The following is a 27,411-nucleotide window of genomic DNA, read 5'->3' on the forward strand; positions in this document are numbered from 1 at the left end:
ATGGCGTCCATTGATGATAATATTTATTTTGTATGAAAAATAGGGAGTCTAAATACTTCATAATTTTTAAAAGTTGTTGAACAAAAGTGTCACCGTTTGAGGAGTACAATCTATGTTTTAATTATTTGCTCATGTTACAGGCCACACCCGGTATAGGTATTTTGGCTGGTCCATTTTCTATGGGAGGGTAAATTTGTTTTCGCGATTTCGGGGTTGGTCCCCGTAAAAGTTGCTCAGTAGCTATAATCCCAAAACCTCCCTGGCAACATTACGGGAATGCAGTAATTTTTTTGCTACCGTGTATATTTGATTATTTGTTAAATTCAATAACAATTGTGACATTATGTCATAGACTAGGAATCCTCTAGACCAAGTTTAGAGCAATTATTTCATGCAACCGATGATGCCAAAAATGGGGGGGGGGGGGGTGCGCGGGACGAGGCGAGCAAAGTCCCGTGCCGTGATTGGTCCGTTGGAGTAAATGCATGTTAGTAATTAAGTATGTATAGTAAAATTTGCACGCCGTAAGTCGGCAGAATTGTGCTGGACTTATATTTCTATCTAACATCTGTGTAACCATGATTCTAGCAAATAAATAAATAAATATAAATATATATATAAATATAGAAAGACACGGACGTCACGCAAATACAAGTTTTCGACTCGAATATGGAGTAAAATTACCGTATGCGTGGCAGAGGGGGTAGCGCGGCTATGGTAAGTCTGGAGGATGTTTTGTCTGTGCATCATTCGAAGTAAGTAAGTACCTATCTTTGTATTTTCCAGGCTATTCCTGGTGATATTGCGTCAACATTTAATTTAGATACTAAATGTTAGGGAATATATTTTGTATATGGTTTCCTGTTTACTAGATTGGATCCCGTATTTAGCACATATGTGGTTAAGTTTTAACCAATAAGGTAAAAACCCAGAGTAGTTACCAAGCTATAAATAGTGATATAGGTATATTAATGTATTATGTTTTTTACAGTAGATGCAATCTTTTAGGGTTCCGAACCCAAAAGGTAAAAAGGGGACCCTATTACTAAGACTCCAATGTCCTTCTGTCTGTCGGTCAACAGGCTGTATCTCATGAACCGTGATAGCTTAGAGCTTAGACAGTTGAAATTTTCACCGATGATATATTTCTGTTGCCGCCATAACAATAAATACAAAAAAGGTACGGAACCCTCGGTGGGCGAGTCCGACGCGCATTTGTCCGGTTTTTTCGTCTAATATGGCTATTTAGTGCAGTTTCTTAGCCTCCCCCTCTTTCACCCTCCACTGGACGTCAAACACACCACTCCACCACTCACCACTTACGCCAACTCGCCACTTACGTTTCCACATCTACCCTCGAGACCGCAACTCTCGCGACTCTACTCTCGGCCGGCCAAGGCAAGCCAGAGACAGAGAGTCCTGTACGGATATGATGGTCGTTCTTGTCTACGTGACAGCGTGATAAAACGGTATCCGTCACTTTCATACGCGCTCCGTTAAAAAGTGAAGGATAGTGAATAGAATCAGGCGTTACTTTGCGGAAATCCATATTAATTCAAACTAAAATATTACTTTGCTAATCCGCGAAAAGATAACGTGCTATACTTATTGACAGTGCTAACCCGTTATACTTACTTGCGTATTTTTACATGCAATTAATATTCCCACCCTCCCAACGGAAACGACAGACGGACGGGGATTCCGTTGCCGGGTGTCAGACCGTCAACAACTCCTGAGGATGCCTCGTAGAGAGGCGAAACACGTGTCGAGTATTATTCTTTTGGTGGTGGTTTGTTATATTTATTTGCGTATATATTTTTGCGGTGGGAGGGTGGGAATATTAATTGCATGTAAAAATACGCAAGTAAGTATAACGGGTTAGCACTGATTGACTAGCACGTTATCTTTTCGCGGATTAGCAAAGTAATATTTTAGTTTGAAGTGGTGGATACTTTGTCACGTGGATAAAGCCATCCATAGTTTTAGATTCAGATTCAGATTCAGAGTTTTATTTGCTTAAACATGGTATTTACAATAGGTCTTAAATACTAATACAATAGAGCTACATGTTTGGTCATAGAGACATGCAAATATTGTGTGATGTCATGTGTGTCGCATGCATCATATTTAAATTAAATTAATATTTTAGTACTTACTAACTAGGTAATCCTATAACTATGAATATATGTCGTCATTAAGATATTCCTGAATGGTGTAGTAGGCCTTAGATGCTAAAAAGTTATATAATGCAATTTTAAATTCACTAACGCTTTCCAGTCTTAGAATATTAATTCGCAATTTATTGAATATCCGTGGTGCCATACCAAATATACTTTTTGATACAAAAGCGGTTCTGGATGACTTATAATTAATTTTCCCCTGTTGCCGCAAACTATTGAATGTGGTGAACTGGTTCATATTACATTTGACATACATTGAAATTTCATACACATACAAACATGGTAAAGTCAATATTTTAAGTTTAATAAAAAATTCTTTGCATGATTCCAAGGTTCGAATACCGCATACTGATCTTAAACATTTCTTTTGACTCAAAAACACCATTTCACGATCAGTGGCATTTCCCCAAAACATTACACCGTATCTTAAAGTAGCCGTTACATGTGCATGGTAAGCAGTCAGCACTGCTGTTTGATCTACAACCTTCCTTAAATTATACAATGCATAGCTAAATTGATTCAGTTTCCTACATATATTGTCAATTTGATTTTTCCATGTCAAACTATTGTCTAAGCTTAATCCTAAAAATTTTGTAGAGTCAGTTTCATTAATTCTTTGGTTTTGATAAGTAATAGTTAAATCATGTGTATTTTTGGTCCGTAATTTAAAGTTCATAATTTTCGTTTTCTCAAGATTAACATGAAGATTGTTTTTGTGAAGCCATTCAATTATAATATGCAATGTCTGATTTATATTGGTCTGAAGTAGATTTATGTCAGTTTCTGTACATATAATAGTGCTGTCATCGGCAAACAATACCATTGGGTAATTTATAGCTCTAGGCAAATCGTTAATATACGTCAGGAAGAGAAGCGGGCCTAAAACACTACCCTGTGGTACGCCGTAGCTTAATTCTCTATAGCCAGATGAATAAGTAACTTCCGTTTTGGTCTTCACACATATCCGATCGATTTGGGTACATTGTTTGCGTCCAATTAAATATGATTTAAGAAGGTTATGAACATTACCTCGCACTCCGTATTGGTATAGTTTTGACAAAAGTATGTGATGATCGACGAAGTCAAAGGCTTTGGACATATCCATATATAGAGCACAGACAGGTATTCTTTTATCTACTTGCATCATGACGGCTTGCAAAAGATCATATATGGCCATATTAATCGATTTATTTCGTCTAAAACCTTTTTGTTCCGGGGCAAATAAACCATTCTTTTCAAAGTAATTGTATAAACTATTGTAAACTACTTTTTCAATTATTTTTGAAAAAACGGGTAATAATGCCACCGGCCTATAATTGGATATCGTTTCTTTAAGTCCTTTTTTGAAAAGTGGTCTAACGACGGCCACTTTTAACTTTTCTGGAAATGTCCCTTCTTCGATACACAAATTCACAACGTAACTCAAAGGTGAGGCAATTGAAAATGCAGCTTTTTTAACAACTTTTGTGGCTATTCCATCGTAACCCGTACTATTTGAATTTTTCAAAGCTGCAATAATCTTATAGATATAGTAGGGCTGCTGTACGGGTGACAGAAGTCCTCGGGAGCCCTCGGGTGCGTTATTACTCCCCAACAGCTCGCCACAAGCTGCTGCTTTGACAGATTGCACTATTGGGCTACTTTGGAAGTGTCATTAAAATATTTGTTACCTCTATCAAAATTGCAACGTTGATCACGAACACAGACAAAACATCCTCCAGACTGAGCATAGTCGCGCTACCCCCTCTGCCACGCATACGGTAATTTTACTCGATGTTCGAGTGGAAAGTGTCTTTGTGTGACGTCCGTGTTTTTGAACGGACCAATCACGGCACGGGACTTCACTCAACTCGTCCCGCGCACCCCCGCATTTTTGGCATTATCGGTTGCATGAAATAATTGCTCTAAACTCGGTCTAGAGGATTCCTAGTCTATGATCACGAATTGCTGTAAATGATTCGAAACGTCGGGATGTATTTCAAATTCATTAGGTAATTGAAAAACTACACCAAACACGGTGTTTAAACATTTTATTAATAACTTTTCAAGCGTACAGTTAAGTAAAACTATAACAGACTTACTTTAACAACTGTAAATCACCTAAGTATTGGTACTTTAATTGTTGAGCCATTTGATAAAGGCGGTACTAGATTACAAGATAAGCGCATCTGTTTTGTAATCAGTGCAGTGCAACCATCGTACCCGGGAACCTGCATCTGAAAAGAAAAAAAAAGTTTTTGGCAAAAATTTCATTTTTGGTACAAGCTTTTATCGCTAACTGTACTTTTCTTTCCACAGGCAACTAATGCTCATCGAGACAATTCTAAAAACCCCAAACATAATTAGGTTGTTTTTATCACATAGTTCCTATGGCCACCTCTGGTCTCCTTCATCAGATCAGCTCGATGACACCATAATATTGCATTGTCACCCGACTTACGTATGTATGCAAAATTTCAGTTTAATCGGAAACCGGGAAGTGGATCAAATTTAACTTGCAAGATTTGATTACAGACAACGGTCAGGTGAAAGTAAATAAAAGCTTGTAAAAAACTGCCCTCCAGAACTCGAGTTGTAGAATGTAGATGTACGTGTCAACACCTCTAAGCTAAAGTAGAGGGATTGTTTCATTTGGCCGAACGCGTTTTTAGGGTTCCGTACCCAAAGGGTAAAACGGGACCCTATTACTAAGACTTCGCTGTCCGTCCGTCCGTCCGTCCGTCCGTCTGTCACCAGGCTGTATCTCACGAACCGTGATAGCTAGATAGTTGAAATTTTCACAGATGATGTATTTCTGTTGAACAGAAATACATTATCTGTGAAAATTTGAATGAAAAAACGCTATAACAACAAATACTAAAAACAGAATAAAACAAAGATTTAAATGGGGCTCCCATACAACAAACGTGATTTTTGACCAAAGTTAAGCAACGTCGGGAGTGGTCAGTACTTGGATGGGTGACCGTTTTTTTTTTTGCTTTTTTTTGTTTTTTTTGCATTATGGTACGGAACCCTTCGTGCGCGAGTCCGACTCGCACTTGCCCGGTTTTTTCTAAAAACCATTGAATTTTTAGAAGGGTCACCAATCTAACCTAACCTATCCCAATGGCTTCTACAGGATTTTTCAAGTTTGGACAATTTGACGATTTTAGTAAAGTACGCGTCCGATCGGTATCGTCTTGGGTCGTCCCATTAGATTTTCGTCAAGTTCTTAAATTAGTCCTATTCTGCTTTCGTCACGCATTCTACATTGAAAGCCACCGACGGTTGTGACGAATGTAGAATGGGTGGCGATATCGTCCGATCAAATGAAAATTCGGCAAATGAAACATCGGGCAAGCATATGTCGAAGTTGCGACATGTTACCACACCTAAGCAATGATGAAGTCTTGCTGCACGTAACCATACTGGTTGGTGACGGCGCACGTGTAGCGCCCTCTTTGGCCGTCGTTATTCATTACGAACTCGTACTTGAACTCTGTGAATGGGAGCGCTCTGCCGTCGTGGAGCCAGGTCACCTGTGAACATGTTTAGTTTTAGATTAAGAACATTTTAGAATGACAGAATTGACCACACTAATACAACTATGTACCAACTTTTGTACTTTGTTTTGTTTAAGATTGTAAACAGTAGACACATCTTTGACAAGAAATAAATCTTATCTTATCGAAAAAAATACATCGGAAAGAAGATTTTGTCAGCCTACAGTTCTTCGTTGGTTTTACACCTATCTTATTAGGCGGCCGGTCCATCCACAGCCAGTGCCCATCGATACGTCTTGTAACTTCTAAAAACAATCTTCTTCCTGCTCTTATCTCATGTTATGTGGGATCGGCACATGTTTTTCTCTTTCATTCCCCTCTATCTTTCGTCACCTCAGCATTCACTCCTTTCTTTCTCATATCCTCTTTCACAATTTTCACAACTTCTTAAAACAATGATGTAATGTAACACTTACAATACGCTGTGGAACTCCACTAGCAGAACAATCCGTGGTCGCTCGGCGTCCATACTTGTACGGTATATTGTTGTCTCCCTCATAGTTGAAGCGAGGCTTGAACCCGACCTCGACCCTGGTGGAGCCGGTCTGAGGCGGCTGGTCAATCCCACTTACTCCTTGATACATCAAACTTCTTAAAACAACGATGTAATGTAACACTTACAATAGGCTGTGGAACTCCACTAGCAGAACAATCCATGGTCGCTCGGCGTCCATACTCGTATGGTATATTGTTGTCTCCCTCATAATTGAACCGAGGCTTGAACCCGACCTCTACCCTGGTGGAGCCGGTCTGAGGCGGCTGGTCAATCCCACTTACTCCTTGATACATCAAACTTCTTAAAACAATGATGTAATGTAACACTTACAATAGGCTGTGGAACTCCACTAGCAGAACAATCCATGGTCGCTCGGCGTCCATACTCGTACGGTATATTGTTGTCTCCCTCGTAGTTGAACCGAGGCTTGAACCCGACCTCTACCCTGGTGGATCCGGTCTGGGGCGGCCGGTCCGGGCCACTCACGCGACAGGTGTACGTGCCCGCGTCCGCTTGGGTCACGTTCTTGAGTTCGCCAGAAGTTATGTTGCGGCCGTCCTGAAAGAAAATAATAACAAATGAACAACCTTCTCAATTAGCATCTTCTTTCACTATGTGTTTTTAGCATTAGAAAGAAGGTAACCGATCTGGACATGTCTTTTAATTGAAAAACGCTTTTTAAAAATCAGTAACTATTAATTATGAAAAAAGAAGAATATAAATCATCGTATTAGATTCATAATTGTTACATATTTGCCATGACTTATTTTTAAAACGTGTTTTTCAATAAAAAGACACATCAAGATTGTTTACCTTATTTCTAATGCTAAATAAACTATAGGGCCACAAAAATAAGCTTAAACATGTTATAAACGGGTTTTTCTCTATACATGAATACAGAGCTCTAATCTTAATTGTTTCAGTATATATTATTGGAACTACTACAATACTTAAAAAGATAGAAGAACATATAGGTACCTTGAACCAATTGACTCTGTCAATCTTCGGCCTGTGTGGAACACTGCACGCAATATTTTCCGTTTTACCTTCTTCTATCATGATTGACAAAAAACGATCTACAGGATAATCTGGAAAAACCAAAAATTATAAACGTGTATATTTTTTTACAAAGGAATGAAACTCCAGTATATGTCGCGGCTTTCGAGCTCCGTGGCGACCTGACATAGACCGACTGACTGACTGGCTGACTGACATACACATTTGGAACTACGGTACGGTCATTTAAATTCAAAATTAGACATGACAACCAGAGGACAAAATCAGATCAGTTCACGACAGACCGGACAGACAGCCCAGATGACCAGACAGACTGTTCAGTATAGTATGAAAAAATTCGTTCCAGTGAAATTCCGCAACATGGCGCGTGATCATATATTCCTGGTCAGACTATAGCTTCATACCATTAACAACAACTTGAAACTGTTCGGAAGTAGATCCAAATTTGTTGATAGCTGTGCACGTGTACGTCCCTGCTGCCGAGTCGTCCACTTTCTTGATGATGAGACTGCCATCCTTTCCGATCAGGTACCATGGAGAGTCTGTAAGCAAAGAAAATCTTAGTACGAAAGAACACAGAATAAATAATAGCACTACCATACAGAAAGGACAGTTCCTACAACACCGAAGTTTGACAGCGATTCAGGAACGAATCATGCTATCCATTTTCAATGTATGGTACTATCCTTTTCGGCTATTTAGGGTTGTCAAAATTCAAGTCTTATCAGTGGTCGTGCACGTAAAGGGACGTCAAGATGTGTCAATCCTAATAATTGCTCGGAGCAATGCTGAGCCGAACAGAGCCGAGTTTGCCCGGAAGTCGGGAGTGTCTCTCCACTGGTAAGAATAACATTGAATATTTTCAATATTTTCTTTCAACAGGCGACTAATACTCATCGAGACAATTCTAAGAAACAAGTTAACACAAGTAGGTTGCGTTGTTGTTGCACAGAGTTCATATGGCCACCTCTTGTGTCCATCGTCAGATCAGCTCGATGGTACCATAATATTGCTCTGTCACCCAACTTACACATGTAAGTATGCGAAGTTTCAGCTCAATTGAAGTGGAAATGAGTCTAATGTGGCTTGCAAGACTTGATCTGAACATACAAACAAACATTGCAAGTTACTTAAACAAAAGCTTGTGAAAAAAATGTTCTAAATAGAGCAAGAAATTGGAAATAGCCCTTAAACAAATTGTACCTGAAGAAAGGTTCTTCCCTCCAAAGGTCCACAGGACCTCAGGTTTGGGATTGCCGGTGGCATCGCAGGGGACCCGCAGGTACATGTCACCCTTCACGCCGTCATATTGTCGCATCCTGAACAGGATTGAGGGACGAGCTGAAATCAGGGAAGGTGGAAAGGAGTGAACTTACTGCCAACGTTTCCGAGAAAATACGATGGAAAACAATTATGCACTACATCTGTGTATAAACAGTTTTGTCATCTTGGCTACGACACTATATCAGTTAATAGTGTACATGGTATAATAATATACTCCGCCTGGTACTCTCTTCCCGTCTTTTCTAGGTCACCTGACTGACACAAGTCTACGTCATCATGCGACAGCGCTATATGATAATATGCGATAGCGCTATATATAGCGGCCATGTTATTGTGACGTAGGCTTGTGTCACTCTGGGAAGAGAAGACCATGTTTTATTAGACTATGATAGTGTACAGTTTAGTGCATGTGTACATATAGGTACCAAATCCGTGGAGAAAATTATTTGGTATTAGGGTCGATCAACTATTTCTTGTTGTTATTCTGTCCCATCAGTCAGGAGACAATAGTAGCATAGTTTCTTAGAAGAGCTGCTGTACCATGTTCTACAAACGTGCATAGTAGATGTCCCTGATGATTATGGAAAGACCTTATAACTACCAAAAAATTCAAGTTTGGTTCATTTAAATAGGAAAAAAACTAGTATCTCATGAGTGACCCAGGAGACCGTAACCATGGCAACTAGTGACAAGCAAAAGTTGATTAACCCAATTGACAGAGCACGACCTTTTATTGACACTTTTTGTCACTTCCAAGTGCTGAGTTAGCATTTAGACGGACTCTGAAGAAAATTTACCTGTGACCGACACGGTGTAGGTGATATTTTTGGAACCGCCGGCGTTTACGGCAACGCATGTGTACTCGCCACTCTGCCCGTGGTGTATTCTCGCGAAACGCAAGTCTCCTTCGACGGTATTGTGGCTAGGAATAAAATAAATGTTAAATAAATTCGTGGGCCACACTGAAAGTTTCTGGATACTGATATATGAGAAGACTTATTTTTTCTAAGTGGCCAGTCCAAGAATTTTCAGTATGCCCAGTATGCAGCAGTATGCAGTAGATTTAATAACGTCTAGCTACCTAGCCACCAACTATTTATTCGAAGCGATAAAATGGATATTGGTCGAATACGCTCTGAATTTAACTTCGATTATGAGGAAAAGATAATGTGTAAATATAATATGTTAGTTCTGCGTAGTTAGTGTTTATATAACAGAAAAGTTTATTATTATTAATTACAATTAACCATACAAATGATCTTTAAAGGTAGCATAAGAAATAATACCTAAACATTACTCTGAACACTCTGAAGGTCGGAACGGCCAGCAACGCACTATTGCTAAGGGTCGGTTGCACCAAACCGGCTGTCATTGTTAAAGTGTTCGCCAAAATTTGTATGGGAATTGACGTTAATCAGCCTGTTAAATGTGGCTGGTGCAACTGGGCCTTAGTCTACCAAAAGGCTAGCAAAGCGAGGGCATTTAGTAACGTTAAATCCCGAATGACCCTACTACTGGAGTCAGTTACGGATCGATGCCATATATGACCCAAAAATTTTTTATTAAGCTATGAGCTTCATCACATATGATCTCTGAGTAATTCTAAGCATTTCTAGCCTCGGTGGCGATAAGAAGCGTGCGTCTAGTCGAGGAGGGCGGAGTACAAAGATGGCCGCCACCCGTCATCATTCAAAAAAATCTGTTCTGGTCTTGGTGGCTACTAGGGCAAGTTTGGTATCATTTTCGTATAAACCGAAGACGTGGAATTTATTGCTGATATTTGTTTTTTTCAGTTTCATAGTAATTTTACAAGAAAAACGTAAAAAGATAAAAATTTGGGATGGAGGTTTTTGCTTTGAGAGCTAATAACTTTTGTATAGTGGCCAAAAGTATCATACAAAAATTACTATAATAAAGCGCAATTCATGCAGCTTCTAAAAATATACATGTTTAGTAATATCCTACTGCAAAAAGATGGTGAAAAATTATTAAATGACCGCAGCGCGGGTAGTTGGACTCTCGCTAGGCGGCGGCGGCGTTAATCTTACAAAATGGTCGAGTACGAGTATCTACGTAGTTAACTATGCTTACTTTGCTAGATTTTATGATGACGAATAAAATGCTTTCTGTATATTTATTATATTTAATGTCCGCAGTTTCCAGTACACAGACATAATTCTGGTATAGGTTAAAAAAATACACACAGGTATCCCCATGTCTAAAGAGGAGGGCGGCTCGCTTAACAAATAAGATCATGTACAACCGCAATTTCAGGTTGGGTTAGGTTAGGTTCGTTAGTTACCTTTTATCCCTCAGAGCAGAAAATAGAAGCCCCGCGAGGCGGGGCTTCGTTGGTTTGTCACCAAGTCATACTTGCATAACCTATATTAGTATGACAAATATACATAGCTGTTATGATTTCTAAATGTAAGCTCTCAGCATAATAGTTATTTGTTTTACAAGGGGGCAAAGTTGTTGTTTAACCGCTCGTGCTAATATTGATCAAGCGAAGGATTTCAAAATTGAACCACGAGCGTAGTGAGTGGTTCGAAAAATCGAATCTTGAGCGTTGTAAGGGTTTCAAAGAACGAAGGTTAAACAAAATTTGCCGCCGAATGAAACACAGAATTTTTCACCACACCAACCTGAAGCAAATATTATATGTAAAATATCAAACAAAATCAAACCAAATCAAATCCAAATGAATGTTATGTGCAGGTTGGTGAGTTATAGCATGAAAATTATCGTGAAAATAAATATTTTGCCTCTTCCTAAGTAGTACAATTTCTCTCATAAATAGTGTTTTAATATTATCAGCAAAAATAAGAGCGCTATTTTATTAGAATAATTTCATTTATAATAGTTATTTCTCGGACCCAATTTTGGACCCGGGTGTATTCTTAAACTACGTTTTAAAAGAGAGGTATGGGCACTGTGAATGTCATCTCGCTTTGTGTGGTAGGGCACAGCACAGCGGATGTCATTCCAGATCTATCCGAGCAGAGCCCAACCGGGGAAGTACGTACTTACCTCCACCTTACAGAAAACATCGGTCAAATAACACTAGGCCCCACTCAAATCGTTGCAAGTGCATTAAAATTAAAGTGCATAAAATTGTGTCTGTATGATGAATTATGTCTGGATGAAAGTATTTTATTCGTCATCATAAAATCTAGCAAAGTAAGCATACCTACGTAGATACTCGTACTCGATCATTTTGTAAGATAAACGACGGTCCGCAAGATAAAAGAAAGTCCAACTACTCGCGCTGCGGTCATTTAATAATTTTTTCACCATCTTTTTGCAGTAGGATATTACTCAACATGTATATGTTTAGAATCTGCATGAATTACGCTTTATTATAGTATTTTTTATATGATACTTTTGGCCACTATACAAAAGTTATTAGCTCTCAAAGCAAAAACCTCCATCCTAAATTTTCATCTTTTTACGTTTTTCTTGTAAAATTACTATGAAGCTGAAAAAAACAAATATCAGCAATGAATTCTACGTCTCCGGTTTATACGAAAATGATACCAAACTTGCCCTAGTAGCCACCAGGACCAGAACAGATTTTTTTGAATGATGACGGGTGGCGGCCATCTTTGTACCCCCCCTCCCCTTATTGCCTCCCAGGCTTGAAATGCTTAGAATTACTCAAAGATCATATGTGATGAAGCTCATAGCTTAATAAAAAAATTTTGGGTCAACTTCATAACTGACTCCGCTATACTTTTCCTAAGCAAAGCTAGTTTTCTAAGTAATTCTGAACAGTTTTTTTTAACAAATACTAATACTTGATGTCTTTTAAAACTTACGCTATTTTAATGGCGTCAGATGTGTTCGTCTTGCGGTAGAACCACGTGATGTGAGGCGGGGGAGGCCCACCAGCCTTGCACTCCAAGTTCAGAGACGTGCCTTCCTCTTGCTCAATGAAGGTTTTCCCTGGAGACTTTACAGCGACAGGAACTATAGAATAATATAAACTTATAAAACAAATATTCTTAACTTCTTAGAAAATCCATAACCTAAACGACAACGTGACAAATCAGTGACCTCTTCTGGTTCTCGTCTTCGGGCAAATCGGGGCAACTCAAAATTGTCTTGTCAAAATAAACTTATGGGATTCTACTCAAGACGACAACCATTGATAGAAAATGCCAATAGCAGCTTAAATCGATCGGTGTTTTTCGGTGACATTTGTCATTTTGACTAGGTCCCAGGTTCTAATTTTCTGCTCCTTAATGTAGTAATAGTTATCTTACCAATAACATCGAGCTCGATAGTGATAGAATCGCTTCCCCACGTATTACTCGCTTGACATGCGTAGTATCCGGCATCTGATAGCACAGCTGAAAACCTACGTAAAATAAACTTGGTTAGTATCAGGATTAAGTTATTAAATAAATTCTGGAAAAAACCTTAAAACCCTATTTCTCTTATACATGAATCAAGCATTGTATAATTGCGAGAATCTCTTAATAAAATTTCACAACTTGTGCCCGCTGCACACACTCGTCGAGAGATCCCAAGATAGGCCCAGAACGAGTGTGTTGTGTACTATTTCGCCCTTCTCCGATTATCGGTTTTTTTTCCGAGACTCTGGAGAGTCTCTCGACAAGTGTACAAGTGCCCAAACAGCAACTTCTCAAAAGGCATAAGGTCCACTGTCAATCAGTGGACCTTATGCCTTTTATGTTAAGGTCCACCGATGGACAGTTAACAGTGTGGGCGATGGTAGCATACCATACCGGTACCACACTGGTTGGTATTAGGTTATATTGTCTTTGAGGCATTGCATCACTGCCACCAGCGTTTAACCGTTGTTGAAAGTGGTAATTGTGGTAAATAGGCCTCAGGGCTATAAACGCGAAAATCAAAGTTCGCAAATGGCGGGCATTTTTCTCTGCCACACTTATTACGCCTTCATTGCGGTAAAAGAAAAAGATCCCCGCAATTTGCGAATTTCGGTTTCCGCGGTAGCCCGTGACATGGATTTTTTTTGTCACCTACCCAAGACTTCCATTGGCATAGAAAGTATGCCTCGTTTTATCAAAAAGGAGCCGTCCGTTGTGAGTCCAGACCACGCTGGGCTTGGGTATTCCATCGGCTGCACAATCGAGGGTCACTGGCGTCCCTTCGAGCACGGTCAGTCTCGTATCCATATCCTCCGAGATATCGGGAGAGTCTGAAGAATAAAATGATAAACTTCAATATAACTACGGATTTTATCGCAAAAACCCTTAATCTCCAAATATGGCTTTGAAATATTTCGTTTCCAGGTGAAGAACTAATAAAACCTGGGGACCAGTAATAGTACTCAGAGACGACATCAGTACTCCATATTTGCTATACCTATGTACGCTTCAGTTAATTTAACTGATCATTGCATAACTGCTTTAAATATAAGATTGGTCTTCACTGTCTATGTAATTTTGGGTATCGTCTTGGGTCGTCCCATTCGTTTTTCGTCAAATTCTTAAATTAGTCCTATTCTGCTTTCGTCACTCATTCTACATTGAAAGCCACCGACGATTGGAACGAATGTAGAATGAGTGACGAAAGCAGAATAGGACTAATTTAAGAACTTGACGAAAAACCAATGGGACGACCCAAGACGATACCTAATTTTGAAGCTCACTGTACCATCAAGCTCTGCGATTGTTGCGCCATTTAGGGTCATTGCTCAATTTAGCAAGAACCCTAAATGACATAACAAGCCCGTGTGGTGAGGGTACATGTTATCTTTAAACTTCAACTTTGGACATTCAACATACACACGCTTAGATTATCTTCACAGAGCAGAAGTCAAACACATCAGTTTGAAATTTGAATACCGCTGCAGTACAAAGTATCTAATGCTTACTTACACTCGACAATCAATTCAATGCCATGATAGTCAACTCCCATAGCATTCTCCGCCTTGCAACTGTACGTGCCGGCGTCGGATATCTGAACGTAGTCCAAATGTAACGTGTCCGAGGTTTCGTTCAGAGCAATGTCTTCGTCGGCGTTTTTGAACGACCAGCTGAGGGTTGCGTCTGGTATAGCTTCGATAAGCCTAAAAAAATAATGTTATAAAAAAGTCTTTTTTAAATAAAATAAATAAATAACAAAAAAATCTTTATTCTATAGAATTACAAATCCCTCAATAAATCGCAGTAAGGTTAGATGAGGCAAGACAGACATTTAGACAAGAGACACATTTGCAGGGAATCCTCATACCTTCTATTTCTCTTGCCTCAAGCAAAATAATTTATTTATCTCTTACATCATATCACCTGATCAGTTTACATTAACCCGAATCTATCAATTGCTAACAATATGCCAATTTTGAAACTGTGTCTTTAATTGTATAAACCTCACCTGCATCGGAAGGTCACTTCGGTTTCTGCTCTAGCGTTAATCGTGTGTACAGTCTTGTCGATTTTTGGCGGCCCTGAAAATAGGAGAGAAATTTTGTTATTACCAGTTTGCGATTACCGATACATTTTTCCTTTTTGTTTAGGGCATGTTATGTTATTTGGGCTAAGTTTTGGGCACTGGGGGCCTTGGTAACTTTTTCTTCAGTATATAAGTACCTACTTAACATCTATTTTTCAGTTTGTCTTACAAGTAAAAATAAATAATCAACAATCAACAGTCAATGAATATTATTGTGAAAAGAAAAAAAAATATTACTATTATTATTACTAAGAGATGTAGTAGGTATTGAATTATTACGATTTGACTACAGTCTACAAATCTAAAATAAGACAAAAAGTTCGTGAATTGAAAACAGAGAAAACGCGAAATTAACTTACCGACACCACTTATGTCCACTTTCAATAGCTTCACAACCTTCTTCGCATTATTCTTGACTACGCAAAAATAGTTGCCGGCCAAGTCTGGTTCCATAGAGTTGACCGTGACGACGGTACCGTCGGCAGAGACGTTGTAGTTGTCACCAGGCTTGAGGAGTTTCCGACCTTTGTACCAGGTTACTGTGGCTGGGGGATGGGCTAGAACTTCGCAGGTTATGTTGCCTGGCTTCTGGTATTCGATGGTTGTATCTAAAACATACAGTTTTTATGTCAAGTACTACATTAAGTACTCGCATGGAGCGTACAGGCATATGTGGGTATGCATTCTTACTGCCAAAGTGCAAGGTTAGCGCGGTCAGAGTTCAGTCATGATTCTTCTAGGTTTCTGAATTTTATATAAGGGTAACTTAAAAGAGGTCGCATTTTTTTACTTAGGTTTGGTGGGTTTTGATAAACCAACTATTATCTCTAGACTCTCAGTTTAGATGTATACTCGATTTCAGATATTTTAAGAAAAATATAGGTAAGCCGATGTGTTCAGGGCTTTTAAATGAACTAATTTTTTACAGGTAGCCAAGGAAAATTCCAGAAATCAAAAGACAAAACCCTTGGAGATAATTGGCGGTCTAAAGTTGTATCTTTTCATTGGTTAACTCCAAAATTATCATAACTAAAAGTGGCCATGAATTTATGATACTTATGATCTAGAGAGATCAAGATCTACAATAATTTTACCTTCAGCCTTAACTTCAATGAAGTCTTTTACTTCAGTAAGAACGGTTACGTTTTGCACGCCGTCGCCCGCCGCGTTGGTCGCTTGACAACTGTACGCCACTTTCTTTTCCACTTTAGGTATTTCCAGCACACTCACGTAGTCGTAGGGGAGCTCGAGGATTGAAGCCTGAAATAAAAATAAAATCAACCGAGGACGTTCGACCGCCTTCGACGCAACGTTTTAACTTTAACTAAACAATAATTTAAGTTTAACATGAGGTCAAGGATACAATAGCTGGTCTTTTGTCCCGCCTACCTACCACATTATAAGAAATGAAAACAGATGTCCAAGCATTTTTGCAACTTTGCTCTGAATAGTTTTTAAAGAACTTTTCCTCCATTTTAATATAGGTAGGTATATAATAAGTATGCTTATATGTAATAATTATCAAACGTCTTCGCTCGCTGGTGGACACTACAAGTGTACATGTACCATCTCCGCTATCACGCTCCGCGATTGTTGTGCCTAGCTACCTAAATTGATTGTTCATTACACGCGCTCATTCTTTCTTCCGTGTTCATTACTTACGCTATAGAATTTCCAATTTAGCAAGAACCCTCAATGGCATAACAATCCCGTGTGGGAACTGTAGGTACCTATTAATATACCACCGTATAAAAGATCTATATTTGCTTTGTAATTCTAGGTTTTGCATGAATACCTTCTCATACTCCAGCTTAGCCTCTGTGTCGTCAGATTGCCAGATAATGTCAACCTTTGGATATCCTTTAACTGTGCATTTCAGTTTCAGCGGTTTGAGAAATGCTGCGTTGATCGTGGGTCCTCCTTCAATGGTTACTTCAGGAGCTTTCTCGGTGGGCTGATCTGCAATTAATAGTTATTTGTTTTACAAGGGGGCAAAGTTGTTGTTTAACCGCTCGTGCTAATATTGATACCCGAGCAAGCGAAAGATTCCAAAATTGAACCGTAGCGAGTGGTTCGAAAAATGGAATCTTGAGCGTTGCGAGGGTTTCAAAGCACGAGGGTTAAACAAAATTGGCCCCGAGTGAAAACAACATTTTTCACCACACCAACCTCAAGCAAATATTAAACGTAAAATATCAAACAAAATCAAACCAAATCAAATTCAAATTCATGTTATTAAACATTTATCAACCAAAATCATCATTTAAAAGTCAATTCTCCCAGTAAATATATGGAAACAACTCAAAATTTGGATTTGATTACTTTGCCTCACATGTGAATAAAATGCAACTTTGCCATTAGTTTTTGAAGTGCAAAGTAAGCCTTTCCGAGCTGGTCTGGTGAAAATTAATTAACCGATTCGTTGCGTGTTCCATTTTCGAAAACTATTGGCTGTGGCGCGGAACAATCATTTCATGACACGGCAGCCATGCCATGCACCATAGAATATGATCACACTCCTCCCGTGTCATACGCCACACGTAAAAAACATTGATGACACGGCAGGCGTGTTATCAGCCCCGAATCGGTTAACATACATACATACAATCACGTCTATTTCCCGGAGGGGTAGGCAGAGACCACGGATTAACTTTAGTAATTAAGTCAATCATATTTTAACGAATAATAAAGTATAAAAATCTCTTGTTTTCTGGCTTTATATGAAAGTAGGTAACCATAGTTCTTTTTTTGAGTAACAGACTCGTGAAAATTAGGTAGGTAGCTGATGTATACTTACCGATGACGGACTGAGGTTTGATTGGTGTTAAGCCATACCTCGTTATGTTGCTATTTTTCCTGGTGTCGTAACCATTTATCTGAAAAAAAGATTTAAAATTCCTAACTCAATTCACTCAATTCGTGATAAAAAAAACTATTATACTCGTACATATGTCCTTTTCCGGGACCTTTTTTCAATCACTATACTAAATTTTAATAACAAAACTTCCGTGAGACACAGACATATTAAATATATTAAAAACGGGTCACTCACGTATTTTAAGTCGAAAAACGCTCGACATGTTTCACTCCGTACCGAGGAGTGTCATTAGGAGCTTGCGTTTACGTGAGTGACCCGTTTTTAATATATTTAATATCACTATACTAAATTTTAATATCAATATCTTCAGCAATTTAAGCTTCAAGAGGTAACATCGGAGAATTACTTTCGTAATCATAACATTATTTTTAGTAATTATAACATAAGGTGCTCCGCAGTCCACACATTGAATTTGCACCTTATCTTCCACCGATAATAGTACATTACTACAGAGGCCGGGACGAAAGGGGTTGCCGGCCGAAGACATATAGACGGCCGAGCGAAGCGAGGCCGGATAGGTCTGAGCGCGGGCAACCCCATTTCCCGCCGAGGTATGTATAGTGCTTTTCTCAAACATGCAATGAAATAAATAAAATAAAAAATCCACGAAACCCAAGTTTTATTTATAGAAAAAACTAAAAGTAAACTACACCCAAAATATAACCAACACTTACCTATATCATTATCACGCGTATGTTTTACACGAGTCGTGTATTTTTACTAGCCGTATATTTTCATTTATCTTCGATTTTTTCGCCTTGTATCCGTCTGACTGTCGTTTTCGTCATATAAGTTTACATAGTCTTTCATATTGATATCATGTTTCATTTCACATACATCGTTGCTTTATGCATGGAGTAAATAAGTATAATTTCCACAGTGTTGACGAATTTGTAGTTACATTCATTTAAAATATGCCACAAAACCGTTTCTAATAAACTGTAAGCCATTTTTCTTAGTTTCTCAAATAATAAAATTGCCATAAGCAACCATATACATACTTCGTCTTTGACTTGGCGGCAGAGGCAGCAAGTTATTTAAAATCAATTCTGCTTACGCTGCCAATTCCAACACCTACGATTACAATTAATATTAATTTCATTATTTCGTCGGAACTCATAATAAAGTCAAAAAATCAACAACGCACCATAAATCCAATAAAACAGAATGAATATTTTTCAACTTTACCTCCATAACAATTTAAAAAATATAACTACGCGTCTTTGAGTAGACCTTTTACCGCTAACGTTTAGATGAAATATTTTAAATGTTTTTATTTGTGTAGTTCAGCGTCAACACTGGATGACTAATGAAACTCTTGCCCTTGTAGAAGAGAGGAGAAACATGAAAGCCAAGGGAGCGGACGTAAAGTGCTTGAACGCAATATCTGCTCGTGTACAGGAAGCATGTAGGCGGGATCGCAATAACCATCTACAAAATTTGTGCGCAGAAATAGAAGTTCACGCTAATAGACAAGAGACAGGTGATCTGCACCAAAAAATAAGATGCATTACAAAAACTCTTTCTTCTAGAACATGGGCTATAAAAAACTCAGAAGGCGAACTACTGACAGAAATAAGTGCAATATCTGAGACCTGGAAGGATTACTGTCAGTCTTTATTTGAAGACCCTCAAGCTCACAACTATCTCCCGACAGAACCCAAGGACGAAGAGGAAGAGCCATACATATTGAAGGACGAAGTGCGAGCCGCTATCAGAAGACTAAAAAGCGGAAAAGCCACAGGTAGAGATGCCATACCTATTGAAACCATAAAAGCATCAGGAGAATATGGTGTCGATATTTTTCATACCCTGTGTAATAAAATTTGGGAAACAAAAACTTGGCCCCAAGATTGGTCTCACACTGTCTTCGTTCCTCTACATAAAAAGGGCTCAACTAAAATATGCGGTAATTATCGCTTAATTGCCTTAATTTCGCATGCCAGTAAAATTCTACTGCATATTCTGAACGAGAGGTTGAAATCCTATTTGTCCAAAGAAATTGCAGCTGAACAAGCTGGCTTTGTAAAAGGAAAGGGTACTCGTGAACAAATCCTAAATGTGCGCCAGATTATTGAAAAAGCCAGGGAGTACAACAAGCCGACCTATATTTGCTTTGTTGATTTCTCAAAGGCGTTCGACTCGGTAAGATGGCCAGTACTTTGGGAGACTCTACTGGCTATGGGAACACCTAAACATCTTGTTCACCTTCTTAGACGACTTTATGAGGAAGGAACAGCTTCAGTGAGAACGGACGACGTATTGTCGAATCACTTTCATCCGAGTGCCGGGGTCCGTCAAGGCTGCATTTTATCGCCCCTGCTGTTTAACACCTATACGGAACTCATTATGAGGATATCACTTGAGAATTGGACAGACGGAATCACTATTGGAGGCTATACAATATCCAATTTGCGTTATGCAGATGACACCACCCTGTTTGCTACTAGCATCGAAAAAATGGAAACCCTGCTAAACAAAATGGAACAAGTTAGTCTTGATTTCGGTCTAAAGATAAATCGCAGCAAGACGAAGGTTATGATTGTCGACCGAGCTAACAACAACTCGCCCGAAGTCACTAAAATTGCGAATTACGACGTCGTTCAATCATATATCTACCTTGGGGCACTCATAACAAACAGTGGTGGATGTGCGGATGAAATCAAACGACGCATGGCTATCACCAGGTCAGCCATGGATCGGCTCAGAAAAATATGGAGAAACAGAAACATCACAAAGGCCACTAAAATACGACTTGTCAGGGCATTAGTGTTTCCCATATTTCTTTATGGTGCTGAGACGTGGACTCTAAGGGAAAGCGAGAAAAAGAAGATCGACGCTCTAGAAATATGGTGCTGGAGAAAAATGCTTGGCGTAACCTGGACACAGTTCCGAACCAACGTCTCAATTCTCCAGGAACTTGGTATTAAACAACGTCTTTCTTCCATCGTCCAGTGTCGTATTCTCACTTTCTTTGGACATATTACGCGTCGAGATGATACATCTGTGGAACGACTTGTAGTGCAGGGAAAAGTCGAAGGCACAAGGCGCGGTAGGTCACCAATGCGTTGGTCAGACCTAGTCAAAAGTGCATTCAATGAACCACTCCATGAATGTACAAGAAGGGCTACAGTACGGGAGGAATGGCGACGGATTGTGAAGCTTGCCACCGGCCCTGACATGACGACCACGACCACTCTGACAAGAGTGTGACGACAAAGAAGAAGATTTGTGTAGTTAAATTTATAATTTAAAATTATAGAATGTATTATTTATTAAATTCATGTTGATTTTATACAAATAAAACTGCAAATTATAGCAAACATTGTTTTTTGTTTTTTTTTTATAGGCGTAGTGGCAGAGTGTCATTACGAACCATAAAGCAAATACTGCCTCTAGTTTTTTTTAATGGATGAATGCCACGATGCTGTGTCACAAATATCTGTAAAATGAAAATTAAAAAAGAGGACTTTGCCGGCCTAGGCCTGCAAGATGTGTATGAAATTCCATTAAAGACCTTTTGTCCTAGCCGCACCTGAAACGTCATACTTCGCAGTCTATTATAAGGAACATAACATCAATATTTCATTGCATGTTTGAGAAAAAACATTTTCTTGCTACGTTTCACCCAAAAAGGAAAAGGTGTCCAAAAATTTCCGTTCCAGATCGTCACATTCGTGTATGAATTTTATTTTTATTTTTATGAACGTGACGCACTGGAAAAAAAAATTCATACAAAATTTTGGGACACATTTTTTCATGTATGAGGCGTGAATGTATAAATGATTCTGAGTAAAATGAGCCCAAGAATTCAATATTTTGAAGACATGAATGAAATGTACCTACAATTTTTTTGGAAAACGCTCACTTAAGATTCGGTTCCACTTACAGCTAGTTTAAAGGTGTCCTTCGGCGTTTCAACGGGCTCCGTCGTGTAGAACTGTTCATCTTTGCTGACGAGTGTAAGTGGTTCCTGCATGAGCACGGCGTCGTCCATACCGAGGATCTGCACGTTTACCAGCTTCACGTGTGGGGCGTCAAGCACTTTTACTGCTACGTGGGACTTTGCGTCTGTGGAAAACATTGTGTTAATGCTGGCAAAATGTGTCGACGCACACAGGCGAAAAATCAATAAAAGTCGGACAAAACCAAAAAACTTCTAAGTAGCCCCAACAGGCAAAAACCAATCTTAGCGGGTAGTCCAATAAACAGTGCACGCTACTCGCATAATCATTTTCATGTTAGAGTCATCTACGCGACACATTCTCATTCCAAAGTTCGACTTGTTCAAAGGCGAATATTTTACTGCTCTGCGAGTGTTATTTATGTGCTTACTTATTTATCGTTTGCTTTCAGAAAGTTGTGATTTAATGATGGATACCCTTCTAGGAGGTAATAACCTAATTACTAATAGTTACTTTTGATAGCTATGCTTGCTTGTTTATTATAAAAAAAAATAAGTGTAATGTCTTGTATTTTTTGCATATTGTTCAACTTCACCAAGGAGAAAAGTACAACTTCCTGATAGATCCGGTTTTGATATTATCAATTTTAGAAACTACAGAACTTGGGTTTTAACATACAACCATTATTTTATGCGACCTTACGCGACGTTTTAACAAAATTTTCATTTTAATCGATGACTAGTGTAATCAAGCATGAGCGCTTAGTCACATTTTTTTTAGGCAAATGGCTATGGAAAAGATTTTTAGTGTCTTCCGATCCTTATATAACAGGACTAAGAAAATTGGGTAGTAAAAAGTCGCTTCCCATATGCCAAAATGTTTTAAATCTTTTAGAAGAACCAGATATTATGATCAAAATTTAATAAATGTCATAATATAATTGTAATTTTATTTTTATTAGTTGGCAAACGTGCATTAATACGATTTCTATAATAATCCTGAATGTTTAGGTTTTGTCCGACTTTTATTGATTTTTCGCCTGTGTGCGACGCCAAAGACGAAAACAAATAGATACACTAAGGCAGTGGTTCCTAACCTGGGGATGATTAACCCCCTGGGGGTAAATCTGGTATTTTACGGGGGTAATAAGCTAACCTAATATAACAATACAATAAACGTGCACGTTTTATTTTTTATAACTATTGGGAGGAGGGGTAAAATCAGGTTCCCTAGTTAGTCATAGGCCTAATTTGTCGAAGGTCGTGGAACAAGGGAGCAGATCTTAATTCTTCGACAAATTATCGAAAAGTCTAGAGAGTTTAACATCCCACTCTATATCTGCTTTGTTGACTTTCGCAAGGCCTTCGACACCGTGAAATGGGACAAGCTCTGGGACGTTCTACTTCATATGGGAGTACCTAGCCACTTGGTCCGCCTCATACGTCGACTCTACGAGGACGGAACTGCGACAGTTCGAATTGACGACGTCGACTCGAAAAGTTTCCAGACACACGCTGGTGTTCGGCAGGGGTGCATTCTCTCTCCACTGTTGTTTAATATTTATACAGAATGTATTATGAGAATTGTTCTGGAGCAATGGGACAAGGAAATTTCAGTGGGAGGGCGGAAAACATCGAACTAGAGATACGCTGATGACACAACTCTTCTCGCTCAAACAAAAGAAGACATAGAACTGTTGTTGGAACGCCTAGAGACAACAAGCCTCTCCTTCGGACTCGCGATCAACAGAGATAAGACCAAAATGATGGTCGTGGATCGAGCGGAACTAAATCAACCTGATGTCTCCATGATTGGCAACTGTGAGGTTGTCCAAAGCTACATATACCTCGGCTCCACGATCACGAACAATGGTGGGTGTGAGGACGAGATCCGCAGGAGATGTGCTATCACAAGATCTGCCGTTGACAAGCTGAACAGAGTCTGGCGCAACCGCAACATCACTAAAACCACGAAAGTCCGCCTGATGAGAAGCTTAGTCTTCCCAATATTTCTTTATGGCGCAGAAACGTGGACGGTGCGTCTGAAAGACCGACGCAAAATTGACGCACTCGAAATGTGGTGCTGGCGGAGACTACTGCGTATTCCTTGGACTGCGTTTCGGACCAATGTTTCGATCTTGGAAGAACTCAAAGTGAAGGAGAGATTATCGTCGACTGTTCAAATACGAATCCTCAAATACTTCGGGCACGTTACACGAAACCAAAACTCCATGGAACGTCTCGTTGTCCAGGGACGAGTTGAAGGCAAGCGGTCACGAGGTCGGTCACCTACGCGCTGGACACACCTGATAAAATCTGCGACACAAACCACCATAGTCCAATGTTCCCGTAACGCCGAAGACCGTGGCAAATGGAGGCACATTGCGAGGGCTGCGTTATCCACAATAGATACGTCTCATCATACAACCACGACCACTCTGTCAAGAGTGAACGACTGAGGAGGAGGAGGAGTTAGTCATAGGGGTGACTGGACTGAAAAGGTTAATAACCACTGCACTAAGGGCTGATTTAGACGGCGCACGAACTCGCATGCGATTTTAGTTACATTGCGGACCTGTGGAGTGTAGTTACGTCCAATTCAACCGACCGATCAAAACTCGCAAGGGTATGAAACTCGCACGCGAGTTCTTGCATCGTCTAAATCAGCCCTAACTGTTATTATATGGCGCGAGTCTATTTATGATGGTGATTAGATGCAAGAAGGAGCAAGGATGGACAACCTAGGTTTGTTGGACCTGTCTTGTCCCTGACACAAGGACATGTGTTGATACTGGTCTTATATCTACTTGCACCCTTAAATGCCATCTTTTCTGTTGGTCTTGTCTTGTTAGTAAATTAGTGGTAAAGAGCTAATTTACCTTGTTTACTTTGTTAATATTTATTTTCACGACTTAGCAGTGACAATGTATTTTCACCACACCAACTGGTAAAGGCTCTCTTGATTGACCAAAAACCGATACCTAGCAAAGTTGCATTTTATTCACGTGTGAGGCAAAGTAATTAAATGCAAATTTAGAGTTGTTTTCTTATGTTTGCTGGTTGAATTTACTTTTAAATGATGATTTTGAATGATAAATATTTAATACGATTCATTTGGATTTTTTGTTTGATATCTTACAATTAATATTTTCTTCGGGTTGGTGTGGTGAACATGTATTTACGCGCTATATAATTTCACGTAAAACTTGGCCGACGACTTATCATGATAGCCACTTAAGACTGTTGCAAAACTACACCTTTGTATTCAAATATGCCTTTAATAGCTGTTACCTGGTGCGGGTCTAGTGACAGTATCCTCGATGTTAGCAGGCGGGATGGTGGAGAACCCATGGCGGAAGTGCACAGAGCTCGACGCCGAGACGACCACATGCGTGTTGCTGACGCTACCGGTCTGCACCCTGTACACGCCTGGTTTCACGGCGGGGACTTTCACTATCTGGTTAAATAAAATTGTCACGTTAAAAAAAAGTTGGCTCTTCTGATTTGAAAGCAAAGAATAATGCAGCCATCGACGTATATCTCAGGACTGGCCTTACGCGCAATAAGAATGGGGCATGAATGGGGCCAGTACAGCGGTGTGACATCGCTACAATGCGATTGGTTGATGAGTTCGCATCACGCGCGCGATTGGTCGCAACTAGTTGCGTTAGACTGCACTATTGGCTCGAATTCGTGAGTGACACCGCTGAACTGGTAGCATTTTTAGTGCCCAAAACTTAACACTTAGTTAATATTCAATTAAGTAAGTATTAAGCTTTGGGTTGGGTTTAAGTTGTAAGGGATATATGTAGGTACATAGGTACAGTCACCTGCAATAATATGTTACACAACGAAGGCCGCAATCATGTCACATATTTTTGCGGCCTTCGAAGAGTAACATATTATTGCAGGTGACTGTACATGACATAACTGACATTTAACTATCTGAAAATAAGTTATTTGATGGGGGCAATTTGTTGACCGCACCCACATTTGTTGCTGAGCGACCGAATGGGATTTTAATTGATTGATCGCTTTTTAGACAAACAACGTATGGAATGCATACCAGGCCAATTGTACCAATTGAGTGCAAGGATGCAGTTGCATACAAACATAAACTTCTTATCAATTTAATCTTAGGTACGGTTAGCCTACAAAATATCATAGGGACACATTTTTCTACGAAACGTTTTTGGGGTTCCGTACCCAAACAGGGTAAAACGGGACCCTATTACTAAGACTCCGCCGTCCGTCCGTCCGTCCGTCTGGCACCAGGCTGTATCTCACGAACCGTGATAGCTAGACAATTGAAATTTTCACAGATGATGTATTTCTGTTGCCGCTATAACAACAAATACTAAAAAGTACGGAACCCTCGGTGAGCGAGTCCGACGCGCACTGTCCGGTTTTTCGGCCTACATTTCGATCTTTTGACACAAATATAACTTCCGAAAAAAACGAGTTTAAAGCTAAATGCTCAAAAATAGTCAACGCACCAGCGTTTCGACTTACTAGTCTTACTACCAATAAAACACAGGTATGGGTTTACAAAAACGAGCTATTGCCTAGCGATTATCTATGAATTTTTGTATGAAATGTAATTTCATATTTAACATTTACTTTTCCGTCAAGAAAAGCGGTTTTCCCTCTGATTTGGATGGACTGTGCTAAGAGACGGGAAGAATTTAGCATTTACTTTAAACAAAATTTATGACTTAGATGGTCCCAATGTTACATGTAAAGGCGCAGCACACGCAAACGTAGCAAAAGCTAGTGATTTCGTAGCAAATTTAATATTCAAGCATAGGCTTTGAATGATATATGTAGGTAGAGTCAAACCGAGAAAAGTCTGCAGCGCTGATAGCCCACGCAGTGCAAGTGTCATTTCAAACGTCAAACTTCTATAAAATTATTACGTATAAATAACACATGCACTGCGTGGGCTATTAAAACCGCTGCAGACTTTTCTTGGTCTAACTCTAGTGTCTTACCGTTATCGCTTGGAGCTTTGTGATGTTCGTAGTATGCGCTTCATCGCCGCTTGGATCGGACACGCCTAGCCGTGCGTTCTCGCCTGACACTGCGATCACAATGTCCTTTATATCTTCGTCTACTCTAACCTGAATAACAGAAGAACAGTCATCATCATCATCATCTCAGCCATAAGACGTCCACTGCTGAACATAGGCCTCCCCCTTTTTTGGGGGGTGAATGCCATAATCGCCACGCTTGGCAGGCGGGTTGGCGGTCGCAGTCGAGTACACCGAATTTGAGGGACGCTGCTGCCCGTCCACCGGTGGTCTTGGACGTGGTTTAAGGACATACCCGGGTCCTTAAACCACGAACAGTATTACGAGTATATCTTTGTTAGTTCTGTATTTCTTCTTATCTTTTTATTTATATTATCTTTTTATTCGTTAAGGTAAAGAAAAAAAATTTCGTTATCGGTTGTGTTTGCAAAAGCGGTTTGACATACGTGTAAAGGATGAATCACGCTAGACCCGGCCGGGCCGGGATGGAGCTTCCGGCGCTTCGTTTTCTATGTTTAATTATTTAATTTGTTCTTGTACAAGTACACGGGGACTTACGGGGGGGGGGGGGGAGGTATGTATAATGTTCACCAACATGAGCATGAGCATAAACAATGAAAAAGCTATGCCATTTTT

The 27,411-nt window shown here is 39.6% G+C and overlaps 1 protein-coding gene across 1 annotated transcript in view; it reads right to left on the bottom strand.

The window, feature by feature from the left end:
• Nucleotides 1-4,297: 4,297 nt before the first annotated feature.
• LOC134670897 (hemicentin-2-like) overlaps nt 4,298-27,411 on the bottom strand; it is a 28,656-nt gene continuing 5,542 nt past the window's right edge. Inside the window, exons 5-23 of the mRNA XM_063528716.1 lie at nt 26,737-26,865; nt 25,037-25,202; nt 21,731-21,912; nt 17,761-17,839; nt 16,759-16,922; nt 16,058-16,223; nt 15,323-15,571; nt 14,886-14,958; nt 14,390-14,580; nt 13,533-13,707; nt 12,785-12,879; nt 12,338-12,488; nt 9,317-9,441; nt 8,439-8,576; nt 7,640-7,777; nt 7,197-7,306; nt 6,549-6,776; nt 5,552-5,698; nt 4,298-4,396 (exon numbers count right to left, since the gene is read on the bottom strand). Coding sequence (XP_063384786.1) covers nt 5,552-5,698; nt 6,549-6,776; nt 7,197-7,306; nt 7,640-7,777; nt 8,439-8,576; nt 9,317-9,441; nt 12,338-12,488; nt 12,785-12,879; nt 13,533-13,707; nt 14,390-14,580; nt 14,886-14,958; nt 15,323-15,571; nt 16,058-16,223; nt 16,759-16,922; nt 17,761-17,839; nt 21,731-21,912; nt 25,037-25,202; nt 26,737-26,865 — 2,706 coding nt within the window. The 3' untranslated portion in view covers nt 4,298-4,396. The remainder of the gene's footprint in view (nt 4,397-5,551; nt 5,699-6,548; nt 6,777-7,196; nt 7,307-7,639; nt 7,778-8,438; nt 8,577-9,316; nt 9,442-12,337; nt 12,489-12,784; nt 12,880-13,532; nt 13,708-14,389; nt 14,581-14,885; nt 14,959-15,322; nt 15,572-16,057; nt 16,224-16,758; nt 16,923-17,760; nt 17,840-21,730; nt 21,913-25,036; nt 25,203-26,736; nt 26,866-27,411) is intronic.

The sequence above is a fragment of the Cydia fagiglandana genome, chromosome 14, assembly GCF_963556715.1.
Source record: "Cydia fagiglandana chromosome 14, ilCydFagi1.1, whole genome shotgun sequence".
In the NCBI taxonomy this organism is placed as follows: Eukaryota; Metazoa; Arthropoda; class Insecta; order Lepidoptera; family Tortricidae; genus Cydia; species Cydia fagiglandana.